This window comes from Rhinolophus hipposideros, assembly GCF_964194185.1.
Source record: "Rhinolophus hipposideros genome assembly, chromosome: 4".
Lineage (NCBI taxonomy): Eukaryota > Metazoa > Chordata > Mammalia > Chiroptera > Rhinolophidae > Rhinolophus > Rhinolophus hipposideros.
Window position 1 is genome coordinate 82,923,744 of NC_138050.1, and position 26,855 is coordinate 82,950,598.

Sequence of the window (26,855 nt, forward strand, 5' to 3'; positions counted from 1 at the left end):
AGGCATACAAATCAATAAGTGATTAGACACAGGAGCAATGGGAAAGGACTGTTATTCTAAAGGTTCAAACAGAAATAGCTTAAAAAGGGTAGTACAGTTGATGGATGTGAAGGCAGCTGAAGTTACTTTGGTAACTGTTTTGGTAGGGGTGAATATGGGAGGAAACAAAGTTTGTTTCACAAAGACAGCCACATAAAAATATCAATAGAGTAGCTGGAAATATCAGTTTCTAAGACCTAAGGAGTTTAAGAACATTACTGGTCATTTTCCAAAGTAACAGTTGAAGATGAGTAGAAGACGTGTGCCTAAGATATATATATATATATATATATATATATATATATATATATGTGTGTGTGTGTGTGTGTGTGTGTGTGTGTGTGTGTGTGTGTGTGTGTGTGTATGTGTATGTATATATGTATATATGTATTACATACATACATACATACAGGACCAAATGTCATGAAGACAAAATAGAGAAAATTGAAGAACTGTTCCAGATTGAAGAAGACTGAAAAGGCATGATAACTAAAAATAATGTGTGATTCTGGTCTGGATCTTGTGCTAGAAGAAAAATTGGTATAAAAAGACATTATTGGGACAAATGACAAAAATGGGTAAAAGTACTGCTATCAGTGTTGTCCTTTATTTGAAAATGTACTGTGGTTATGTAAAAGAATATTCTCATTCCTAAGAAATAAACTGTGAAGAGGTAAAAGTACATGGTACATTCACTAAACTATTAAGAAAAAAATAGTGTGTGTGTGTGTGTGTAGGGAGGAAGGGAAGAAATGAGAGAGGGAGACAGAATAAGAATAAAACAAATATACCAAATGTTAAAAAGGGTGAATGTGAGTAAAAGATATATGTACAGAACTTCTTTGTATCATTCTTGTAGCTCTTGGGCACATATGAAATTATTTGAAATAAGAAGTTTAAAAAGAACACGGACGAAGATAGAATGCAGGAACACAGCCTTGATTTTATAAGGTAAAAAGTGAACTGATCTTTTGAGAATGACAGCCATTCAGTTATTCAGGACTGAGGAGAGAAGAGGTTCACGTCAGTATGTACGGAAAGAGCATTTCTCTACGACAAACTGTTCTATTTACATAACAAAATATGCACAACATATGCTGATAATTCTAGTGTATTTCTGTATAAAGATATTCTCTCCCACAGAATTTCAGGTTAACAACATTAGCATCGATCATTAACTCTCCTGATACAGAATAAATATGCTTTCTGACCACAGAAGCCCCAGTACTTCTTTAAGGAAAAGGACTCATGAAACAATATCCAATTGCTCTCTCTTTCTCTCTGTGTATTCTTACTTGCTGCACAAAAGACATTCAAAATACATGTTATTTTTGAGATGGAGGAGAACAAGTGTATCACTTTAGAACCAGTACCATTTATGCCCAATTATAAGCAATAAAGTATCCATGAATGGTTAAAGGACTCCCTGGGCCATTGTTTCTGGTGGGACAAGAAATTTCAAATCAGACTAATGCCTAATAAAGAGAAAGGAAGATAAAAGAGAGGTGGCATAAAATAAAATGTATACATTGTGACCCGAATATGGGAGTTTACCAGTTCCTCTCAGAGCCTGATTGGTGTCTATACTGAAAAGAAACAGCTACTTTTCATCTCAGCAATACATTTCTTAAAGCTTTCACATATACTATATTATTATTAATTCCAAAGCCTTTAATGAGGAAAGGAGTAGAATCACTTGTGGTAACTTAGAAAGTAATGAGTACACCTTGACATAACAATCCTATAAAACTGAGCAAATAAATATATATCAGATGGAGCCGCAGCAGCAGCTTAAAAACCAAGAAAATTTTAGAGCAACATGGGGCTAGACTACTCAACATAAACAAAGCAAACCCATGGAAAAACTGAACATTATAAAGAATGAGAGAAATCAAATAACATAGAAAAAATAATTTTATAAACTTTAGAAAATCATTCCAGTGGCCCATTGAGAGTATTTTGCAAATTATGAAAAAAATTCAGATATTAAAAATTTCATCTAAAACATACAAATTTATTGTATATTCTTTCATAAAGAAGTATGACAAAAGAATAACTTAACATAGGATTGAGAATTAGGAATTTCTGCATTCAAATAACAATTCTGATGTGAATTCCTGTATGTAAGCATGAAATCTAAGAAAAATATGAAAAAAGTTATCACGGAGTTAAGTAAAAATGTTTGAGTACCATACTATAGCTTTTATTTTAAATCTCAACATCCTTTATTCCATTAAGTTTATTCTGCAAATGATACAAATACTGACTTGCCTGCTGAAGCCAGCAGCAGATTAAAAGACAGCTAAAACAAAAACAAAACAATACAAAACTATGAGAAAAGGAAGACTAAAGTCATGTTAAAACTGTTCTACTCTTGGGGATAAAGCACTGAATTGAAATTTAGGACAGCTGGCTTCTATTAAACGTTTAAACTAGCCCAGTATGACGTAAAAAATACTTATCTATTCACCTTTTACTGTTGTCCTCTACAATTAAAAAATGAGAACAAAATCCTATTATTAGAATCAGAAATGTTTCAGGGATTGAAAACAGTTTCAAGCAATAATGATTTAAAAATACTTATAGACGAAAACTGTTTGAAATATATTTCAAAATATGAAATATATATTTTAAAACAGTTAAAATAATCCTAAATGAAAAAAATACTATTAAAATTAATTTCAGATTGCAAGCTTACTTTAGATTCATATATAGGCCTCTCACGTAGGCTTCCACAGATCTAACAGTATATTCGACTTATTTTACTATTCACACTGATTGAGTTTAAACATTTTCCCCTTTTGGGCCGGCCCGGTGGCTCAGGAGGTTGGAGCTCTGTGCTCCTAACTCCGAAGGCTGCCAGTTCGATTCCCACGTGGGCCAGTGGGCTCTCAACCACAAGGTTGCCACAAGGGATGGTGGGCAGAGCCCCCTGCAACTAAGATTGAACACGGCACCTTGAGCTGAGCTGCCCCTGAGCTCCCGGATGGCTCAGTTGGTTGGAGCACATCCTTTCAATCACAAGATTGCTGCTGGTTCGACTCCCGCAAGGGATGGTGGGCTGTGCCCCCTGCAAGTAGCAACGGCAAATGGACCTGGAGCTGAGCTATGCCTTCCACAACTAAGACTGAAAGGACAACTTGAAGCTGAACGGCACCCTCCACAACTAAGATTGAAGGGACAACTTGACTTGGAAAAAAAAAAGTCCTGGAAGTACACACTGTTCCCCAATAAAGCAACAGAACATGACGTAGTAACTGTTCATGTTCATTAAAACTGGGTACTTGTTACATATTAAATAAATTACTTGCATGGGGATATGCCTGAGAAAAGTCCATCCCTCTGTAGAAAATTAAAGTCCTTGAGTAAAAAGCACTTTTCATTCATGTTTGAAGGTGGCACACTACATCCTTACATTTCTCTTTATAATAACACAGGTTGTTTATAATCATTACATGAGGCATTTGATAAAGACAAATGTTTAACATAAATGAAAAAGATGAGACTAATTATACCTGATTAGGAAATTGTCTATAGGCATATCTGAGGCTTTATTTAAGCACAGTCTATGTAAAGTTTCAAACACATTTGTTTATTCCGATCATGATACCAAGGAAGCAGAATCACATATTTGAGTACTAAAAACTTAACCTCTGAATAATAAAAATATTTGTCTTTGGGTTTCACTACATTCAAAACTATACATGATATTCCCAAAACATGTGAGTTCACATACTCCTAGACAATTTATACGCAAAAGAATTTTAGTGGATATTAAAAAGTATATAGTGTCCTTTTCCAATAATCCTTAGCAGGTTTTTATTTTGAAAAAAACAAAGAAGTGAACTGCAGAGATTTAAAAAAAATACTCTCAAAAATTGGGTTTACCATTCCTTGAGTTTACTATTCTTTCTCCGTGGTACGTTAGCCAGCATATTAACTCTTTTGAGCTGTTGTCACAGATAATGTCCGAATCAACAGGGACTTCAACCTCACCAAACTACCCACGGATGCTTCAATTCTCATAAGCACATTCCTACTGAATGCTTGGCCTGAACACTTCTACTGATGGAGAATAATATACTATTAGATTGGTGCAAAAGTAATTGCGGTTTAAAAGGTTGAAGAAAGAAAAAAAAAATTGTAAAAACCGCAATTACTTTTGCACCAACCTAACACATGCCAAGGCATTTTGAACAGCCCATTAGAAAAGTTTATCCTTACTGTTTCTTGTAATGTTTACCCAGTGATCCCAATTCTACTACTTTAAGTCTTACGAAGTGAGAAAACCAGCTTGTTCACGTAAGAACCTTTCAAATATTTGTAGACAGTTATAATCTAGCATTGTTAGGACATTTTTGAATCTTTCCAGTTTGGTTCATTTTCCTTTTAAGAATTTGGGTTTAAAGTTTGGGTTTAGATCCCAGTATGATTCTATAGATAAGGTAATCACTGACCACATTCTAGATATAACTTTCATTACTGTAGGATAATATCGCCATACTGAAATCTTTTAAGTTCTTTTCCCATTTCAATTCTAAGCACTTATTTTCACATTTGAATTCAATTTCAATTCTATTATACTAACAACACAGGTTTTCTGGACCCGAGTGTATGATCATATATCTATTCATTAAATTTCATTCAGCTCATTAATTCTGCCCGAAAAGATCTATTTGGTCTTCATTCTGTAATTCAATTTCTTTGTTATTCTTCTCTTATATAAAATTTATAATGTAAGCTGTTTTCATTTTTACCCAAATCACTGACAAAAATGTAGAAATATAGTACTAAATGTAGTAATATAATACTACAAAGTATTATCATGGCCATTATAAACCTACCTCTTCATTATTAATGATTCTCTAAAAACATTTGGGTAAAGCCCTTCAACAGCTACCAAAATCCATTTACCTAACCTTGCATTTTGCTCATATATTCCCCATCATTCCCCAAAATGAACTTTGGATAGATGCAAGTTATAATGTGAAAATGTAATTATAAAAATTCATATGGAAGAGTAAAGGTACAAGAATAGCCACAGCAATTCTGAAAAAGAATTTTAGAGTCAGTTCAAGTTTCAATAAAAAGTCTTTTAAATTTTTGACATAAATTGTATTGAATTTATAGATTAATTAAGGAAGAATTAAATTGTGGGATTGTCTAGAATCCTACTTTTTTTGTCATTTAGTAACATTATAGCCTTAAGGAGGAGGATTTTCCCCTTTATTTGTCTATATTACAGCTAAAAAAAGAGATAAGTACCTTTAACTGTTTCAAGCAATTTGTTAAAACCCACATTTGAGTTTTAGATTCCCAGATGTTATTCTCATTCATTCGTTCAATAAATGCTTAGTCCTGTAACTGCTTTTAAAGGTGTGAGCATTAACTCTATTTGTTGCTCATAGGTTACTTCTAGTGTGTCTAGAAACACTTTCTTTTTCTCCTTCTCTGTCTTGATTTTAAAACTATCACAAGTATTTAGGGTTGACTGAAATTCAGGCTCTGAATAAGCAAGGTTTTCCTCTCACTTCAAGGGATTAAGAATAAAGTTCTCATCTGACAGTTTAAGAACGAGCTGTTCCAGTTTTGATATTCTAGTGGAATATTCAATATTCTAGTGGAAATGATTTGGAACAATATCAATTTTTTTTAAATTAAATTTATTGGGGTGACAATTGTTAGTAAATTTACATAGATTTCAGGTGTACAATTCTGTATTACATCGTCTATAAATCCCATTGTGTGTTCACCACCCAGAGTCATTCTCCTTCCATCACCATATATTTGAAACAATATCAATTTTTGAATAGCAAAAATTCAGTTAGTAAAGCTTAATAACAAAAATAATTGAGCAAATTATTTTATAGTACTAGCAAACATTTGTACAATATTAGTAAACATTGATATATGTGCCAAATACTGTTCTATGTGCTTTAGAAACATTAAATGATTGAATTCTCAGTAATTCATAAGATAGTTTTAAATACTAAAGTATCCCACAGCGTTTAGGATAAATACCAGTCTCTCGACAAGTAGATAAAAAGAATTTTAGGTGTCGAGTTTAGAACATTACAGAGCTTAGTATAAATATAAAGTAGCCAATTTTCAGGTTACGTTTACTATTCTCTTCAAATTCACAAAAACAAACCAATGCTAGCAAGTTATGAAATTCTGCCTGGTTTTCTAGCTGAAATCTTATGCTTTCTTTCAAAGCTTGTTAATTTGTTCATAAATATTATTTAATAATGACTAACTATATCACGTTGAAAAAAACATCAACAAAAAGCCAAGTAAATCTTTAGGGGAAATCATACAGATTTATAAATAGAAAGGTTATACATATTACTTGTAAAAGATAATTTAAAGATAGGTTGTAATAGCACTGCAATAAAAACAGTTGATTTATAAATTTATCTTATATTAAGGTCTTTGAAATTAGACATACACTATAGTAAACAATTCTTCAGTATTACATTTAGTAAAATTCCTCCGTGGGTCAAGTTTGTAAAATTGATATGCACTGAGAAGTATAACAACTTGAGCCATTTTAAAAGATTTTGACATTCTAAAGGATTAACAATAGGTTAATTACGTGAAGAGTTGTCTTTGTTTTTGTTTCCAATATTGCTTAAAGCACAAATTAATGTGCAAGTGTTTATTTAACAGTTAAAAGATCCACTGGACTTATTTTCAAAGTTTATCAGTATACTATCACAGAAACTTTTCTGTCTGAAATTATTTCAAAATAAAAAGTTAACAAAAAGGATAACCACGGTTTAGTCTTAATGTAGTCTAACCACTGAAAATTCAGTGTTCAGTGAGGTAATATTTACCTTACTAGTCATCATCTCTTTAACTAGGCTATTAAATATCCTTTTCTATTGTCATTCTCTCTCTTCCCCTCCCTCCTACACACAGGAAGCAGAACATATAGATATTTACAAAAATGAACTAGGGTGTGTACAATGGTACAACCACTTTGGAATTAAGTTTGGCAGGTTCTTTTAAAGTAAAACATTCATCTACCCTATGATTAGCAATTCCACTCCTAGGTATTTATCCAAAAGAAATAAAAACACATGCCCACAAAAAGATATGTATAAGAAATGTTCATAACAACTTTATTCATGATACCTCCAAACTGGAAACAACTTAAATGTCTATCAACAGGTGAATGAATTAACAAATTGTGGTATGTTCATAGCAATAGTAAACAATGAACTACTGATACAAAAACAAAATAGATGAAACACGCAATGTTGAGTAAAAGAAGCTAGACATGAAAGAGTACATGTATATACTGTACAATTCCATTCATTTTCAGTCCAGGAAGAGCAAAACTAAACTATGGTGACAGAAATCAGAAAGTGTTTGCCTCCTGACTGAGCTTGACAAACACGGTATTAGGAAACTCTCTAGGATGATTAATTGCTCTATGTCATGTTTCAAGGTATGAAATAATTACGCATTACAAAAATAATGCATGTATATTATACTGCAATTGAAAATTGTATTTTTATTAAAAATATATTTTCTGAAGGAAAAAGTAACAAGAACGAAAACTGAAGAGTTTTAACATTTCTATTTTCAGGACACTTACCTGTCTAAGAGCTGATTATGCTTTTCTAAAGCATCCTTTTCAGCCATCACTGCTCGGTCCCTTTCAGCCACAGCATTATCCTTTGCTTCTCGGAGATGTCTAATATTTAAACATACATACATTCAGTTATTCCAAGTACGTAAGTATCCATCTTTTAAAGATTCATAAATGAGCTTGCTTGGAGTTGGATTATCTGTTACTAAAGATCTCCTAGAAGATGACAATTCAAATTGGACATGCATTTGCCTGGCTTGCGGAGTTTCTGTTAGCAGCACGCAGCAGTGTGGGTACGAACATGGTCTACCTCTAAAGATCATGTCACCTTTCTACATGTGGGTTGAAGGTAGGCTAAACAGTAACTTATTTAATACCATAATCGAATGAGGCAGGTATAATTACTCACATATTACCCAAAGGAAAACTGAGGTTTTGAGATGTTAATCAATGTTCTATAAAATACTTTAAGTGAAGGATATAATAGAGAGATCACAAGTATCAAAATGGAAATGAAGTTTGGGATTTGAGTGAGAAAACAACTGAAGTGGTAGACTTAGGGATCTCATTTGTGGAGAAAGGAAAGGGAAGGAAACACAGAAGGACTGACAAATTAGGAGAAAGTAGAAGGGACAAAGTACATGAAATCCTGATGAGATGACAAACACATTATGTGGAAGTTGTACAACCAAGATGGAAGACTAGAGATTTCTGTGGGAGAATGGTGATTTGGAGGTAGAATAGTACTTTCAATGATAGAATTTCAGCTGATACTAAGATCTAACGTGTGACCGCTGGATAGCTTAATGAAGTACAGCTGATATGAAGGTCAATATTCATGTAGGGCTCAGGAAGTAGGAGACTAGAGTATTAGATAAATCACTCACAGTGCTGATAGCAGGAATTAAAATTGACAGAAAGATACATTTAGTGACAGTTAAATGTCCAAAGAGTAAAAGGTAACACCAGTGAGGAATTAGATGATACAGCCAGACAGAGCCTTCAAAGATCAAATCTTTGCTTTTTAATGAAAGTGGAAGTTTGGATCAAGAAAAATACCAACAGTAAGCTTCTGTCAGAGTCAATTTTTTCAAAAATTCTATTCTGTAACAGAGTTACAACATAAATAAAGATAGAATGTAACAAATGATTTTGCTCCCTTAATCCCTAGAAATCCCTCATGTTGTATTTTCTAACCTATTTTATGGCTGAGTAAACTGAAGTTTAGAGAGCTTAAGTACCTAGCCCCAAGTCTCATGGCCCAACTGTTAAAGCCATACTTTGAGTCCAGCTATGTCCTACTTCAAAGAGAGTGTGTTTTTTTTTCTACATCATATCACTCTATCTCCCATTAAGAACTGGATGGGATATTGGAATTTGGTTTTTACCATTCATGGAGAATGTCAGTAGGAAGTCATGAAAATCCACATAGTTGGAATAAGTCTACCTAGTAACTACTAGACAGTAGAAGAATTTAGTGGCCATACTTGCTGTGCCAGGGCTCAACGCCATTTTTTGCACATTGCAAAAAGATGCAACAAACTTAAAATTGAAAACATGTCAACCAATAGAGATTCATCAGTGAAATTGTTTATGAGCCAGAAATAAAATAATTTCAAAGGAACTAGAGTACAGATAATTCTTATTAAAAAGAAAATAACTTCTGTATACTATTATCGAAGTGGAAGTACATATCATAAAATATCACAAATGGCATGTCATTTTCTGATTGCAATGACCTTCAAAAAATATTCTATTATTGAACTAACTGAAAAATGAAAACTTACTTTTATAGATAGAATAAAATTCTGAGTATATTAAACATTTACACATTCTTCCTTCCTAAATGACCTCTATGTCACTAAATCACCACGAATTGATTGCAATTTTCATTTCTCAAATATAGCCTCATCATTCTGTAAGTTATTTCAGTAGCAAAATTCCAGGTAGATCACATTTACAATACTGATTAATCATGAATGCTTAGATGGTAGATGGAGAAGCTTCAGTCTCTAACAATATTTTCTTTGTTGCACTAATAGGCATTAGAAATAAAAACAAGTTGCAAGTGAATTAAATAATACCCAGACTAAACTAACACTAGAGCTTATGAGAGAAGGTATAATAAGAGGGTACTACCCCATCTGACACCATCCATAGCTATTACAATACCACTGACTATATTCTCTGTTGTATTTTACATCCTATGACTACACATATTTTTAATAAATTTTAGTTGACATTCAATATTGTATTATTTCAGGTGTAGTGGTTAGGCATTTATATAATTCATGAAGTGATGCCCCTGGAAAGTCTAGTACCCATCTGACACATAGTTTTAACAATAGTATTGATTATATTCCCCATACTGTACTTCACATGCCTGCCAATGACTACCGATTTTTTTTTGTAACTACCAATTTGTACTTCCTAATCCCTTCACCTTTCTAATCCATCCCCAATCCTAATCCCTTCACCTTTCTCATCCATCCCATCTAGCAACCATCAGTTTGTTCTCTGTATCTATGAGTCTATTTCTATTTTGTTTGTTTATTCTGTTTTTTAGATCCCAGATATAAGTGAGATCGTATAGTATTTGTCTCTCTCACTCTATTTTGCTTAGCATAATACTCTCTAGGTCCACCCATATTGTTGCAAATGGTAAGATTTCACTCTTTTTTGTGGCTGAGAAATACTCCATTGTATGAATGTACCACAATTTCTTTATCCAATCTTCTATTGATGAGCATTTCAGTTGTTCCCATATCTTGGCTATTGTGAATAGTGCTGCAGTGAACACGGGTGCATGTATCTTTTCAAATTAGTGTTTGGATTTTTTTGATAAACACCCAGGAGTGGAATTGATGGGTCATAGGGTAGCTCCATTTTTAATATTTTGAGGAAGCTCCAAACCATTTTCCATAGTGGCTGCACCAATTTGCAATCCCACCAGTGGTGCATGAGGGTTCCCTTTTGTCCACATTCTTGCCAGCACTTGTTGTTTGTGATGATTATTTATAATTGGAGGAAGAGAGGTGAGTGAATGAAGAAAAGACATGAACGGTGGACCTAGGACAAATAAGTAGAGGCAATTTCAAGAGAAAACTGCAATGAATGGGAGAAAGTGCTAAAAACCCAGGCCTCTACCAAGAGTTATAAGTGTTTACTGGTAAGATGACGTGTAATTATCAAGTACCACACCTTCCACAGCCCCACCCACAACCTGCATATTTCAGTAAGGAGCAGCATACTTCCTTTAATATTATCAATTGTCTTTTAATGTTTCAAATTAAGTCTGAGAAAGAGAAACTGAACTATTCTTCCACTGGCAATAGTAATAATAGCAAACAGAGTGTTTACCACGTTAGGAACGATTCTAGGCCCTTGATGTATAATAACTTTTATTATTTATAACAGTATTAGATAATAAAATAACATATAATAACTTAATCTTCACAATAACCCCACAAAGTGTAGGTTGTATCATTACCTCCATTTTACAAAGGAAAAGACTGAAACAGAGAAATTCAGTATTTGCCTAAGGTCACATAACAAGTGAGTGATGGAGCCCCAATATGAACCCAAACCGCCTGGTTCTAGAATCATGCTCTTCAGCATATTATGCTGTCTCTCTCAAGATTTCCTTTGTTTCACAGAAGTTTTCTCCTTGGAAAATTCTGTCATTATGAGATTTATATTATACGATGATCTCAGAGTACAACTGGATGTTAAATCAAAAATAATCCTTAAAAGAACTGTAAATATATTATACACTTGTTTTTACGGACCATGCTCTTTCAAACTTAGACTGGTTTGATAAAACACCAGATGTACTGTATTCCAGCCACAGATAAAACCATAACTGCCATATAACTAATAAGTTATCCTTTTTTTTTTTACTAGGCAAAGAACTTTATTAACCTTTGCTTCAAACTTTATTCCCAAGCTTCTTCACCTTAATTAGCTGCAAAGAATAATTTTGTGTCTAAGCAAAAACTGAAAAGAGCTGCAGTGTCCAAGGGGCTTGGGCTTAAAAATATTAAGAGATTGAGATTTTATCAGATCCATGAACAAAATTTAAAAAGCAGTCATAATATAAAATAGCAGCTCCCAGTAACTTCTTCAAGTGTTATCTTCTTCAGAAGTTGACTCAATTCAGTTTGCTTCATTCTTGGAAGCCTCATCAACATTCTCCACAAGATCTGGGACTTCATCATCATCGTCCTCTCCGTAGCCAGTGGTGCTTTTCCATCCACAGATTGTTTGGGCAGAGCTTCAGCCAGTCTCCTTAAACTAGTCAGGCTGTCTGCACCAAGCTGGTTTAAGATGCTGGGTAGCATTTCTGTCAGCTGCTTGGTCTCAGCGTGGCCTGTGATGGTGAAAGTTTTCACTGCCAAAGAGGCTTGAACTTTAGGGTTGTGAAAGTGGATCACTGTTCCTTGGTTTGAGAACATAGTCACCTCTTCAATACCAGAGATATTGTTTCCCCTTACTTCTTTAAGGAGAACTGAAGTTTTTTATCATCTACTGTAGCTGTTCTGTGAACCACCTTCTTCTTTCTGCGAGCAGTTTCTTTCCCACTAATGCGCACTTGTGCCTGCAATTTGGCGAGTTTCTCCTGGTTCATGATAGTTTCTTTCATCTTGTTGGAGAGGACACGGGGCTGCGCGGGGGACTAGGGTTGGCGCTCAGGGGGTCTTGGGCAGACCAGCTGAGAATAAATGCACCAAGTTGTCCTTTTTTTTTTTTTTTAAATTAATTAATTTATTTATTAGTTTCAGGTGTACAAAACAAGGTAATACTTAGACGTTCATCATTTATATCCCTCATACTGTGAACCCCCCTCCCCCCATCCACTATCCCTCCGACCTCACACTGAATCATCACATTATATATATAAAATTATAGTTGGCATTCATTAATGTTTAGCTTCTGATGTACAATGCCATGATCAGGTATCCACAGTATCCCTGAGGTGGTCTCCCAAATAGGACGCATGTCCATCGGATACAAGTTGTCCATTTTTAAATATTAAGTGCAGTAGAAAAAGTTAACAAAATACAATTAAATAGTAGGAATTCAAATGTTCTTCAAAAGACAAACTTGAAAAACTGACAGACACTGTAGCATGTGCAAGCTAAAGAAGCTAGTTTTAAAAGTCCAAACTGACTATATATAATACATATAATAAAATGTAACTAAACATATGACTATATCTATATATAATCTATATGTAATCAAATAACAGAAAGATGTTGGGAACTGGCCATCTGGACATTATAACAAGTATTTTACAAATACAAAAATCCAAACATTTCATCCTTAAAAATGCTTTTAGATAGCTGGCATTTGATTCCAAAACTGTTTTTCATGATTCTTTTATATTGTTTCCTACAAACTCCATTCCCCCATATACACATGCTTATCTTTCCCATCCATCCTATATTTGCGTGTGGGAGGTGAATTGAGAGGAAAGATGCCAGAAAACAGAAAAGAAATCTTACCAATCTTACATAAAATGCAAAAGGAAAGTGAGTATGCTAGTATTATAACTAGTGTCCAAATAATGTATTTTTCAACTTGAGGCACTTTTTTTGCAGTGGGAGAGGGTCCTCTTAATAATCATGCCAGAGAAACAGGCACAAACCAGAACTTTCATGGACAAACAATGGGGAAATATTGTCACTTAAATTATAACATCAAACAAGAAACTTAGAGTTAAGTTCTTAATTATTTCTCTATGAAAAGGATTTTAATATTACAATAAAACTGATGTATTTCATGCGCAATCTAGTGTATCTGTGCAGAGATGACTCCTAAATTTACACTTCAAAAGTAGTAAGATGTTCAAAGAATAATGTTCAAAGAATAAGGAAAACTTTAGGAACCATTGAAATTCTAACAGGAATAAATCAGAGTTTGGCAATGCTAAGAGCATGTCTTAGCCTGAATAAACATCACTAATGCCTCAGAATTTGAAATTTACCAGGAATAAATAGTGAAAAATACGTAGCTGTCAGAAGAACTCAACAGGTACAACTAAGCAACCCATTCTCCTTCTGCCTCCATGTAAAATTTTTTTTGGTTAATAAAAGTGAATATATTTTTCCAGTTGGAACAAAAAGGAATGAAACAGGCTGCTTATATGACAAGCTTATTTACACGGAAAACATTTGAATTAATCACTTCTACCTTCAGGTTTTCTTCCTGGACAAAACAGAAAACTACTCATTTCTATACCAGGTGATTTTGTTTTTAAGATGGCGCAAAATAGAAGGGTTACAGTGGATTACCTGCTATTATATAATCAATGACCAATAATCTTTCCTTTAACTTAGATAATTGAAAAGTGAATGAATAGGACATAAAAATAAAGAGCAAAGTGTAAATTTTATTTAGCACAATTTCTTGGGGGAAGTTATGCATTTTAAGAGTAGAAGCTTTTTGAAATTACTATTGACTGAACATGCTATAATTTCTCATCCTTTTATTTTAGTTGGTGCCCAAGCAGATTTTTTTTTCTTCATTTTACAGATGTGGAAACTTTTGCTAAAAGTAGATAAATACATAATCCAAACCATGGTTTAAAATATTATGAAACATTTAAGCACCAAAATCAAAAACACATGTTTAAAATCCATTAATGTATTGATATTTAAAAAGTAGCTGCTAGAACAAAATGTAATATATTAAAATGAAACAAGGTGAACCTGGTGGATGGTTAACGGAGTGACTACGTATTATATCAGTCACCATGCTTGCTCCTCATGAAATCTATCTCATTACAAATCTTTGTGTAGGTTTTCACCTAAACCATTAGCCACCTGATTTCTCAAAAGTAGGACCTATTTATTCTTTCATTTAACAGATTGAGCACTTACTATGGACAGGACATTGGTACATGGAAGCCAGCACTAAACAACAGATGAAAATCCCTCTTCACATAGAAATTACATTCTAGTAGAAAAGAATCCACAAGTATTTTAGCAGGTCCTACGTGTTCCAGAAAAAAATAAGGCTGGGAAGGGGCCAGTGGGCAGCAGGGGTCAGGGGGTAGTGGGAGATGTCACAACTTTAAATAGGGTGGTCAGGAAAGATATCAGAGAGCAGGTGACATCTGAAGACGTGGAGAAAGTGAGGAATAGGGCTCTGGGGTATCCAAGAGAGCAGGGTTAAGCAGTGGGAACTGTAAATACAAAGGACCTGAGGGGGGGAATGTTTACCTCACAGCTGAGGACCAAGAGGTAATGTGACTAAGCAAATGACTAGAATAGAGGAGTAAAACGAGGATGGGGTGACTGGGAGCAGATCAGGTAGCATCACCGTCCATTGGAATCATTTGCTTTTTTTACTAAGATGGGGAACCTTTTTATTTGAGCAGAGGACACAATTTGACCTACCATTTAACAGCAACAGTGCTGAGAATAGATTGGTGAGGGCATGGAAGGAAGCTGGGGGACCACTTAAGAGGCTCTGCAGTAATTCAGGTAAGAGATAATGGTATCTTGGACCAAGGTAGTACCTGTTAGATGGTAAGAGATCATAGATTTTGAAGATACAACCAAAGGGATCTGCTGATAGAATATGGAATGTGAAAGAGAGAGAAGAGGTTGAAGATGGCTTCAGATTTTTGGTCTAAGTGGGTAGATTAGGGATGCCTTTTCCTGAGCTGGGTCAGACTGAAGGCAGAGTAGGGCTGGAGGGGCAGAAGTTTGCTTCTGGACACATTAAATTTAAGATACTTAGTAGATAACCAAGCAGCTGCAAAAGATGTCAAGGATATAAGGAGGACTAGTAAAGGGAGTGTCCAGACTCTCTAGAGTCAGTAGAGGAAAGGGAAAAATCAAAGTGTGGTATCCTGGAAACTAGGGAAAGAATGTGCTTCCACGAGTATGGAATGATCAACTGTATTAAGTATTGCTGATACGTCCAGTAAGATGAGAACTGAGAACCTGACCACTAGATTTTTGGCAGCATGAAGGTCTCTGGGGGCTTATAAGAACAGCTTTGCTGGAGTAGTACAGGGTGGTGGTGGTGGTGGGGGGAAGCTTGATAGCAAAATTTTTTAAATGGGGGGTAAAGAATGAGTGTATACAATTCTGTAGGAATTTGGCCACAAAAGGAAATAAAGAAATGGGGCAGTAACTTGGGTGGGGAAGTGGAGATTAAAAAAAAAAAAAAAGGCTTTTTAAAGATGGGAGAAATAATATGCACATAGTTGGGAGTTATCTGGTAGAAAAGGGAAAACTGCCTGCCGATATAGGAGACAAAGGGGAGAACTGCTGGAGCTGTGTCCTTGAGCAGGAGACGGGGAGGGGCTCTAGCTACAAGTGGAGAGTCTGGGCCTTAGGAGATCAGATCAGAGTATAGGTAGGTTCTGCCAAAAACTTATACCATTTTATGGAAAAATAAAGGCCTCTCTACTAATTTACAAAATTACAAATGCTTTTATATAGTTCTGATGATCTATACTCCGCTCACAAGTGTGGAATAAATAGGGTTTGCAAATTCTCTTACGAGAACGAAAGAATTATAAATAAATTACAGTTTTGATAAGATTTGTTTTGTCAATTTTCATAGCTCTGACCAGTAAAATGGGAGTCTGCATTACACTGTAGAGTCAGATGTATCTAGTTTAACCACGTATAAGTCTGAGATCAGGCAAATCACACCCTCTGTTTCCTCATTTGTAAAATGAGAATACTATACCTACAACCTCAAAAAAATGTCCCATTTAATTCTTCCTAAAATGCATGTTAAATGTTAAATATAATACTTGATGCATAATTGGTATTCAAGAAATAGCAAAAAAGTCTAAATTAAAAATATGACAGTATTCTTTTAGAGAATGATAATTAGGGCAACACTTTGCATGATTTCTTATTGCATAAAAAGAAAATGACAATATCTGTAAGAGTACCCTGGAGGGACTTCAGCAGCTCAAGGTCCCTTCTAGCACTCTGATGGCTGAGGGAAGTAACATCTGGGGTATAGTAGAAAAAAATTTCTAGTAATAAACTACGTGGAGGCCAGCCCGGTGGCTCAGGCGGGTAGAGCTTCATGCTCCTAACTCCGAAGGCTGCCGGTTTGATTCCCACATGGGCCAGTGGGCTCTCAACCACAAGGGTGCCAAGTTCAATTCCTTGAGTCCCGCAAGGGATGATGGGCAGCACCCCCTGCAACTAAGATTGAACACGGCACCTTGAGCTGAGCTGCAACTGAGCTCCCGGATGGCTCAGTTGGTTGGAATGCATCCTCTCAACCACAAGGTTGCCGTTCGACTCCCACAAGGAATGATGGGCTGTGCCCCCTGCAACTAGAAACGGCAACTGGACCTGGAGCTGAGCTGCGCCCTCCACAACTAAGACTGAAAGGACAACAACTTAAGCTGAACGGCAACCTCCACAACTAAGATTGAAAGGACAACAACTTAAATGAGAAACAAAAACTCATAGACACAGACAATAGTTTAGTGGTTACCAGAGGGTAAGGGAGGTGGGGGGAGGGAGATGATGGTAAGGGGGATCAAATATATGGTGATGGAAGGAGAACTGACTCTGGGTGGTGAACACACAATGGGATTTATAGATGATGTAATACAGAATTGTACACCTGAAATTATGTAATTTCATTAACAATTGTCACCCCAATAAATAAATTAAAAAAATAAAAATAAATAAAAATTAAAAAAAAGAAAAAGGACAACAACTTGATTTGGAAAAAAAAAGTCCTGGAAGTACACACTGTTCCCCAATGAAGTCCTGTTCCCCTTCCCCAATAAAATCTTAAAAAAAATATATATATATAAAAATATATAAACTATGTGATTTTAGACAAGTACTTTGGGCCTTGGTCTGAGCTGTCATATCTGTAAAAGGTCAGAAATTAATTATCTTCCTTTCTAAATCCTATCTGAAACCCTGAGTTAATGGCCATGCTTGACGGTCCGTATCTCAGAGGCCAGTGAAAGAGAAAAGTCGAAGTCGTTCCTGATGCCCACTTCCTGTTAATCACCAGGTCTTGCCAATTTTACTACCCAAATATTCTTTAATCCACTCCACACTGCAACTGCAATTTAAAAAATTAATTACATCATGTCACTCTCCTATAAAACTACCAAAATGTTCCCACTGACAACAGGCCTTCTACAATCTGACCCTAGCCTACTTTAGCAGCCTACCTCACCACCCTACAAATTATACAATACAGGCAAAGCCAAGTCCCTACATAACCTGAACTCACCTGGCTTCTTATCTGGAATACCCTATAAACTCTGCAATACTCAAATACTATTAATTAAGCAGTGAACACATGTGGTAATCACTTACAGACATAAAGAATATAGTAAACAAAAGATAGCTAACAATAAAATTTAATTTTATTGAACAGATATCGAGTTATACTTTCAGAATAATCCAACTGAAAAGACAAAGTAAAATATTATCAGATTTTTCCATAAAAAACTTATAAAAATTATCCAGATATCTAGTAAGATATGAAAGTTGGTTTTTTTTTAAGCACTAATGAGGACCTACACGTTTTGAGCGATGAATGGAGCCTCTGTACACTAGTTCCAATTCACCTATTGTAATGCATTACGTACTCACATACTCAACTCACTTTTGTAAATAAACTTAGGTTCACAGGTCAAAGGAGTTTCTGTTATCACTCCAAGATTCTACACAAATTTCAAGTTTATGTCATTAAACTTTCTTCTTGAGTACTTTCGGAAGATGATAAATTGTGGTCAAGATGGTTTTTATTGAAATGGTGGGAAAATAAAATCCCTAAAGCAATACGAATCGTTACACTTAAAAGCGTATTTTCCATCTCCTCCCCTTTTAAAATAACGATAAAGCAATTTGAATTTCCATATTTCGTGCAGCATCAAGAGCACAGTGAACACCTCTAACAAATGCATCCTTATCTTTTTTGCAGTATCACTATGAGAGCAGTTCTTTCTGTGTTTACAATAATGAAATTACCCTAGGTAAAGGTACTGTTACTTTCTGGAAAAACTTAAATAACAAGCTGAATTTATCTCTCCTTACTTTATTATCTCACAGTACTAACTAGGAACAAGTAAGTTACTATTTTATGCAGAAATTAAGACCCAAAATGGCATGCAGACGCTTTTTGTCTACATTGTGTCATTTAAGAAAAATGGTTTAAATGGAGATTAATACTTGAGAATAATTATGTATTTTGTAATAGTGCCGTTTAACGATGATAAACAATTTCATAATGTTATCAGTTGACTTTTATATAATGCTCATTTTACTTAAATTGTCAACACAATGGATAAAATAATTTTTAAGTATTGCACATATACAAAGGTATCGAAATAACTATCATTTCTATATGTATCTTTATAATTTATAATATACCTTTCACATATATTATCTCATTTAAACCTTACAGGTCACCCTGTGAAGTAGTTTTATTAGCTGATTTTGTGTAAGAGGAAATCAAGCTTCAGGGATATTAAGTGATATATTCACACAGCTAATAAATGGTAGAGCCATTTAGGTTTAGTCTTTTGCTCCAAATCTCTTTCATAATATACTCCCAATTTTCCTCCAAATGTGTGACACGGTCCATACATTTCAGTCATATAATATCTACCAACTAAGAAGTTATTTATAAAATAAATCTCACCACCAGAGTAAGCTACACTCATTATTTCCCACAACTCCAAACTGGCATTTTAAAGTAAATGAAAAAGTACAGAAACAAACAAGAAACCTAACTCACAGACTGAGCCAAAGCATATACACACGTTATAATCTCAACTACAGTAGTCCTTCCTCATGCGCGGTTTCAGTTACTTGCAGTCAACCATCATCCAAAAATATTACACGGAAAATTCCAGGAATAAACAATTCATAAGTTTTAAATTGCGTGCCTTTCTAAGTAGCATGATGAAATCTCATGCTGTCCCGCCTGCTCCATTCGTCCTGGATATGACTCATCCCTTTGTCCAGCGTCTGGAGCTGCATACACTTTCCGCCCGTTAGTCACTTAGTAGCCCTCTCATTTATCAGATCCACTGCCATGTGTTCCAGGGGCCCTTATTTTACTTAATAATGGCCCCAAAGCGCAAGAGTAGTGATGCTGGTAAAGATACGCCAAAGAGAAGCTGTAAAGTACTTCCTTTAAGTGAAAAGGTGTGTACGTACAGGAAAAACAGGTGTACACAGGGTTTGGTAGGATCCACAGTTTCGGGCATCTACTCAGGGTCATGGAAAGTATCCCATGGATAAGGGGTTCTACTGCATAATATTTCTGATGTACCCAAATACTCAAGTTCTTTCTTTGCTTATCTCTGCCTTTTCTCAAGACTTTATCTTTTCTACTCTCTTCCTCTTCTCTCTCAACCCTTTAACTTCACAAACTACTGGCATGACTGACTGCAGGGACAGATACTGAGATCAGATGGCATGAGTTTCATCTTTCTTTTCTCCATCTGAGAGAAAATAAAAGGCGCTCTTTCTTAATATCCTCCAATATGTAGAAAGCAAACCAAAGGCAAAGCATTTCTCTAATCTTACCTAACTTTCTTCTAAAAATATTTATTGGGGAAGAGGTAAAGGGACTAAGTACAAATACTTCATCCATTTAATTCATTTTGTAACAGCGAACTTGGATAAAATACAAGTAATTGACACACACACATCGAAGTCCAGAGCAAGTGATTAATTTGTTCAGACATAAAAATATCTAAAAGCGTAATTTTGTGTTTTCTGAGTTGTATAGTTTACAACAAGGAATACTAAGATCCTTTCCTTAATTATTTTAAGTTGCAAGATTTCAAAAGAAATAATTTACAATTTATTTTAAACTTGTAAAAGACGAATAGGATATAAACTGTAACTACAATTAAATTCGGCCAGAATAAGGAAACTGTGATTCAAAAAGATTCAGTCACATAAAATACAGAGTTGGATTTATTGTGAGGTTAATAAAATGATAAAACATGAGCGTATTCAACTAGCTGGCCAGGAGTTCCTGTGCAATTCAGAGCCATTCGGCCCAGGCTGCACTTTAGCACCACCTGGTGGCAACTGTCCATTCTAGCTTCACAATCCATGGTCATTCCGGCCCTGTGGCCGCTGGCTGGGGCTTCCAGGACAGCAGCCCTAATCGCACGATCTCCTGATCAGGTGCTATCCATTTTGATGTAGGTATGGAGGTAGAATAACAAAAGGGAAAAGAAACCTGCTTTCAGATTCCCAGCTTCCAGAAATGGTTCTGTTGGCTGTTTCCCAACCTACCTCTACCAACCATCTTAGAGAATCAGGGCTGATTTATCTAAATTTATGTTACCATGGGTTGCATTTTAATGGATTTAAGAAATGAACAGCAGCAGCAATAATAAAAACTAAAACATCAGGAAATTCTCAAAATGAATACATACCAAAATTTATGTGTCTATGTGGATTGTTTGGAAATAACCATGCATGTTATCACAAAATTTTAAGGTTATTGAGTTGGTGGATAAGAGCCTATAAAATACATAACAGAATTGAGCCACAGGACTAAAAGTACATATTTGTAAAACAGAAATATCACCTATGCCATAGGACTATCTCATGTTCAGAGCTTTCTCCTGAGATTTAGAACCTTATATAGTCAACTTTTCTCTTTCCATATCTCAGACACTTCAAATGAAACTAAGTTAAATGTATCATGTTTTCTGATTAAAGCCTTGTCTTTTTCTAATGTTTTAAAAACTGCATCATCATCCATGTAGCTACCCAATCAATCAGGAAACCTAGTGATGATGAACAGTAACTAGACTTTTGGGGGTGATCACTTTGTAGTGCACACAGGTGTCTAATTATAATGTTGTACACCTGAAACTTATATAATTATAAGGGAAGGAGAGGAGGGAGGAAAGAAGGACCTAGTGAAACCCTTAACTTCTTATCACTCCTCAATCCAGACTGATTCCTGTTGATTCTACTTCCTGTACATTTTTCCAATCTGGACCATTTCTCTCCATCCCTACTGCTACTAACCCAATTCCATCATGACTTCTCATTTTGATAATGGAAACACCCTCTAAAAGTGGTCTGTCTACAGCCTTATACTCCTCCAATCTATTCTCCACGTGGCAGAGTGATCTTGTTATATAAAATCAGATCATATCACGGATATTCTTAAAAGTTTTCAGTCGTTCCCCACTGGTCTTATTTAATAGTCCCAATGTATGATTTGAACTTGTTTCCTCTTCTATCTGATCTCTTACAACTCCCTGTCTCTCAGTCTACACTCTAGCCCTACTGAATTATTTTCACGGTTTGTTAAAAAAGCTTCATTTTTGTCTTGCCTTCAAAGTTTTTATACATGCTGTGTATTCATTCCCCCAATTTCGTACTCTTGTCATCACGTTAGCATGGGTATTTCTCCCTCCATGAAGTCTTCCCTGATTCCTCCCAAAGCTGCGTTAGATACACCTTCAGTCTATATGGCCTCATCCTGTGTATCATGCTATTTTCTCCAATGTCATCACACTTATCATTTTTCCTTCGTCTTTATTGTCTATTAGACAACCAGCTTTGTGAAGGCAGAGGCCACCACTGTATCTATGGCATCTATCATGTCATGTATCTGGCACATGCTGGGTCTCAATAAATATTTGCTAAATATGTGACTTTATTGCTCTGAGAACTCAAATGTAAACTTCTCTAACATCAACCTTAGCCTGATTTTAAGTCTTGCTTGTTGGCAAAGATTAAAATATCATACACTCATATTAGTGCTGATAAACTAGTATGACAATTAAGACAATTTCCAAATAATTTCCCACTAAAATATAAACTTTCAAAAGCCATGTGAACTATAATGATGGTATATATTAATAAAAATAACTGTTATTGAAATAAGAAGCATTTACTTTCCCCTAACACTGCAAATCACTAAGGGAACCTAATATATTCTGATCTGAAAGTAACTGCAGGAATAAAAGTAATCCTTCTTCAAGATTATCTTACATGATGTCTTCAAGGCCAGCAGCTAAATGAGGCATATGAAATATTTCATATTATACTACTTTTTAAAAATCTCCTGGAGATTTTAGATGTGGTTACAGGAAACTACTGGTATCTGTTAGTACTCTAATTTCCCTTTCATCTCTGTCCTCAATCTGAACTGAAGTAAATGTAAAAAGACAGGTTATCAGGGTAATAAAGGGATAATGGAAATACCAGAGTAAAAAGGCCTAAGGTTCTAAACTCTGTTCTAAGCCAGTTATCAAAGACCTTAGAACTTTAATGTTCCATTATATTTAGATTTATGACAAATTTAATGTATTAAAAAACACATTATGGGGCCGGCCCGGTGGCTCAGGCGGTTAAAGCTCTATGCTCCTAACGCCAAAGGTTGCCAGTTTGATTCCCACATGAGCCAGTGGGCTCTCATCCCGCAAGGGATGGTGGGCTTTGCCCCCTGCAACTAACAATGGCAACTAGACCTGGAGCTGAGCTGCACCCTCCACAACTAAGATGGAAAGGACAATAACTTGGAAAAAATCCTGGAAGTACACACTGTTCCCCAATAAAGTCCTGTTCCGCTTCCCCAATAAAAAACAAACAAACAAACAACAAAAAAACAAATACATTATATCACAGAAATAAATCTCAGTTTTGATAAAACTATAAACTTCAAATAAAGAGAAATAAAGCATCACACAAATTTCCTACTTGTTTTTACCTGTTTTCCCGTTCATACATTTCCCTAGAGGCACTTCGAAGTTGATCAATTTCTTGATTAGTTTTCAATTTGATTCGTTCCAGTTCATCATACAGTTTATTTTCATATTCTGTTTTATAATGGTCTCTGAAAGGAGTCAAAAGTAATAGCATGAATTGTTTTTTTTTTTTTTTTTTTGCAAAAGAAATGTTTTTTGGCCTTCATGTAAGATTTTTAATATCTTATGTCAAATATACTCTAAATGCAATGTTACTTAAAAAACATTGCTATTAGATACAAAGTTTTATGATTCCTAAAAATACTGTTCCAAACTAGTTCCATCTAAGACTTCTTTTTTAAACATATTGCCCTTAAGTCTTGATTACTACATAAAATGTCAGTTAACTCAGGCTGAATAATTATTCATCTTCAAAAATATTTTACTAATAGTTTTTAATGCATATGGTCAGAGACTTGAAAACTGATGCAAGTGGAATGTCCTTCATTTAGAAATATAATCTGGTTTGGTGCAGGTTGATAGACAAATAATATCTTTTTAAAAAAGACTCATTGACCCTACAAAACCTTTCCTTCTAAGCACAATAACCAGAGCCATTCTGATGTCTCAGAAAAATCACAAAGCACTACAGAAGGTATTAGCAGGAGCATAAACTGATGAAAAATACCACAGGCTAGGGAAAAAGTTGTGAATGTGTTAAGTCTAAAAGGATAAAATTTAGAATTGGCTTTAGTTTTTTGATGTGCTGCTAAAAATAGATAATTCAAGGATTATAAGGGCTATTAGTATAAAGAAATTCAAATAGTTTATACATCTAATTGAAGAGAGAAGACTGAAATGCAGGAGTCTGATTCCAGAGCCTGCATCTTAAAACAGTATGCAGTACTGTCTCCTCATTCTTCTTTTATATTTCACACAGTTAGGGAAAGTGCAGCTTAGTTAAGCTCCGCATGACTAGATTACATTTTCTTGGAAAAGATACTTCTATAGAGATACTTACATACTTTCTTTCAGAAATACTTACACAGAAATCTTAGTCATAGGGAACTTAAAAAGTTACATTGTAAGAAAAAAATATATCCTTATATGTATATGTCCTTACCTGAAAGAAATAGGCTTTTGGTTGTTGGAAAAACCACAATGTTTCTTAAGAAAAAAATCAACTAGAATATCTTATATAGAAACAACATGAACTATTATTTTATCATTTTATACACATTTAAAAAAATCACTTTTCTTCCCCAACGCCAAGAGTTTCCTCAAAGAAATTGGTGTGAACCTCTATCTCTTTATATGGAGAATGATGCAAACTTGCCTGGATGTTACATATTTTTCATACATCTCTTCTCTAGCCTTTTTGGTTTCCTCAAGTTGAGCGTGAAGCCTTTCAAGGCGATCCTCTTCATGGGCACAGCGAACACTAAGCTCCATGTTTTGGCGGTTGAGATACTCTTTATCCTTTTGCAGTAAAGTAACAGTCTGCTCTAAGGTGGTCACCTGTACATGCGCAGAAACAGAGAGCATCCAGAGCAATGTTGCCTTACTTTCCAACGTTTACTGTATTGTTTTCTTGCATGTGTGCTTTTGCTCACCACATACTAAGGGCTAATTTTTACTTTGTAAGTTTTTATCCAAATGCAGCTACTGAAGTACCTTCTTTCTGGCAACTATATCAAAAAGGAAAAAATGTCCCTCCCCCAAGTCTGCCCTGGGCTGGGTCCCACAATCACTGTACAATAAAGTACAAGGGACTCTATAAGCTTACCTCTTTTGATAAGTCACTTCTTTCTTTCCCTTGAGTTATGTGAGAGGCTTCAAGGATTTCATGTTTTCTCCTTAACTCAATTACTTCCTGTTCAAGTGCATCACGTTCACTACAAAATTCAAATATATTTATTTATTTATTTTTACTAAAAGAAAATTCAAATACATATGTAAATTTTATACGCCTTTTCACAATGAACATTTAAAGGGTGTTGACTATGTTCCAGGAAACTGAAGAGAGATACTAGCAATAGGGCATTAGCGTCATTTGATAAAGAATAAAGTTCTTCTTTTTAAATTTAAAGCACCTTTTTCAGATACATACATATGAGTTTTTATCATCATTAAAAAAGAAATAATAAAACTTTCTAAGGTACACTCCAGCTTCTTTTCACTAATCATCTTCAATCTTATTTTGAAGCCAAAATTTTCAAAGAATTTCTACATGGCTCTAGGCGTTCAGTTCAGTGCCAAAAGGCCTTAACTCATCACTTAGACTGCAAAGCAGATACACAGGCAGCCATTCTTGTGCCTCTTTCATTCACAAATTGTTTACAATTACCCAGAGATTCTAATTGCCATACTCAGACTAGTTCTTTCTCCCAAAGAGTAAACCCAAGAATTGCACCAAACCTACAACAGATTTCTTAAAAAAATGAACAGAGAAATAAATTTACTCTTTACTTATCTGCCCCAGTCAGAATCAGTTCCTTTGCATTTTGTTTCATCTTCCCACCTGGGATTTTCATGGCGAGGGCTATTAAGAACTGTTTTTATTTTCATTAGATTTTTCAATAACTCAGAAACTGATTTTTTTTCCCCTTCTGGTAGACAAAGTATTATGTTTATTGAAGTGAGCAAAGCACAAGTTAAAAAAATAACAACCAACCATAAACCTACTAACTAAAGATGATTTTCAGTATTAATATTTTGGTACATATTACTTTAAATATTTTGGGCTTTTACATGCAAATGTTTTTATTCTTACAAGGTTATGATCATGTTCCCTTTGCTATGCTTTTTTAAATGTAAAAAACAATTATACAGCATGATACAGCAAAACATCCATATACTTTCTATCCATAGATGACAACAGTTAACATTTGTCTATATTTGCATTAAAGTTTTGTGTTTTTAAAAAGATAGAATACTATGAATAAACTTGAAGTTCCCTATATTTTCCTCACTGTTCCTGTATCAGCCCCCAGGTACAATGAATTTAGTTTAGTTTCTACATTTTTTTTTACATAATTTTATTCAGCAATTAACATTTTGTCATATTTACTTTATATTATTTACAAATATTATTTTGACACATTCTCTCCCTGTTGTTCATATATGTATGTATGTATATACACATATACATGTATACGCATCTATACACACACACAAAATGTGCATTCTCTGCCCCCCAAACTATTTAAGAGTTATATGCAGACATTGGGTCCCTTTATCCCTAAATAATTCACTGTGAATTTCCTAAGATTAGAGATACTCCCTTATATAATCAGAGTATAATTACTAAATTCAAGAGACTTAGCCCTAATACAATATCTAATATACAATCCAGTTTCAAATTTTTATCAATTGTCTCAAAAATGTCCTTTATGGAAATTTTTTCCCCAGTCCAGGACCCAATGTATTACCATGCATTGCATTTGGATGTCTTGTGTCTTTAGTCTCCTTTAACTCTGAACAGTTCCTTAGCTTTCCTTGGTCTTTTACGACATTGACTTTTTATAG

General features: G+C 34.8%; 1 protein-coding gene and 1 pseudogene across 5 annotated transcripts in view; both read right to left on the bottom strand.

The window, feature by feature from the left end:
- The window catches only part of PIBF1 (progesterone immunomodulatory binding factor 1), a 181,591-nt gene that overhangs the window by 112,891 nt on the left and 41,845 nt on the right, over positions 1–26,855 (bottom strand). For all 4 annotated transcript variants that reach the window (XR_013993252.1, XM_081047027.1, XM_081047028.1 and 1 more), the window contains exons 7-10: positions 25,114–25,222; positions 24,664–24,845; positions 23,351–23,476; positions 7,643–7,741 (exon numbers count right to left, since the gene is read on the bottom strand). Coding sequence is in view for 3 of the 4 variants with exons in the window: in XM_081047027.1 (XP_080903153.1) it covers positions 7,643–7,741; positions 23,351–23,476; positions 24,664–24,845; positions 25,114–25,222 (516 nt within the window). In the remaining variant the exon portion in view is untranslated. The remainder of the gene's footprint in view (positions 1–7,642; positions 7,742–23,350; positions 23,477–24,663; positions 24,846–25,113; positions 25,223–26,855) is intronic.
- Positions 11,792–12,278, bottom strand: LOC308497023 (transcription factor BTF3-like; annotated as a pseudogene). Its single transcript has one exon. The product of its transcript is annotated as a transcription factor BTF3-like (transcript).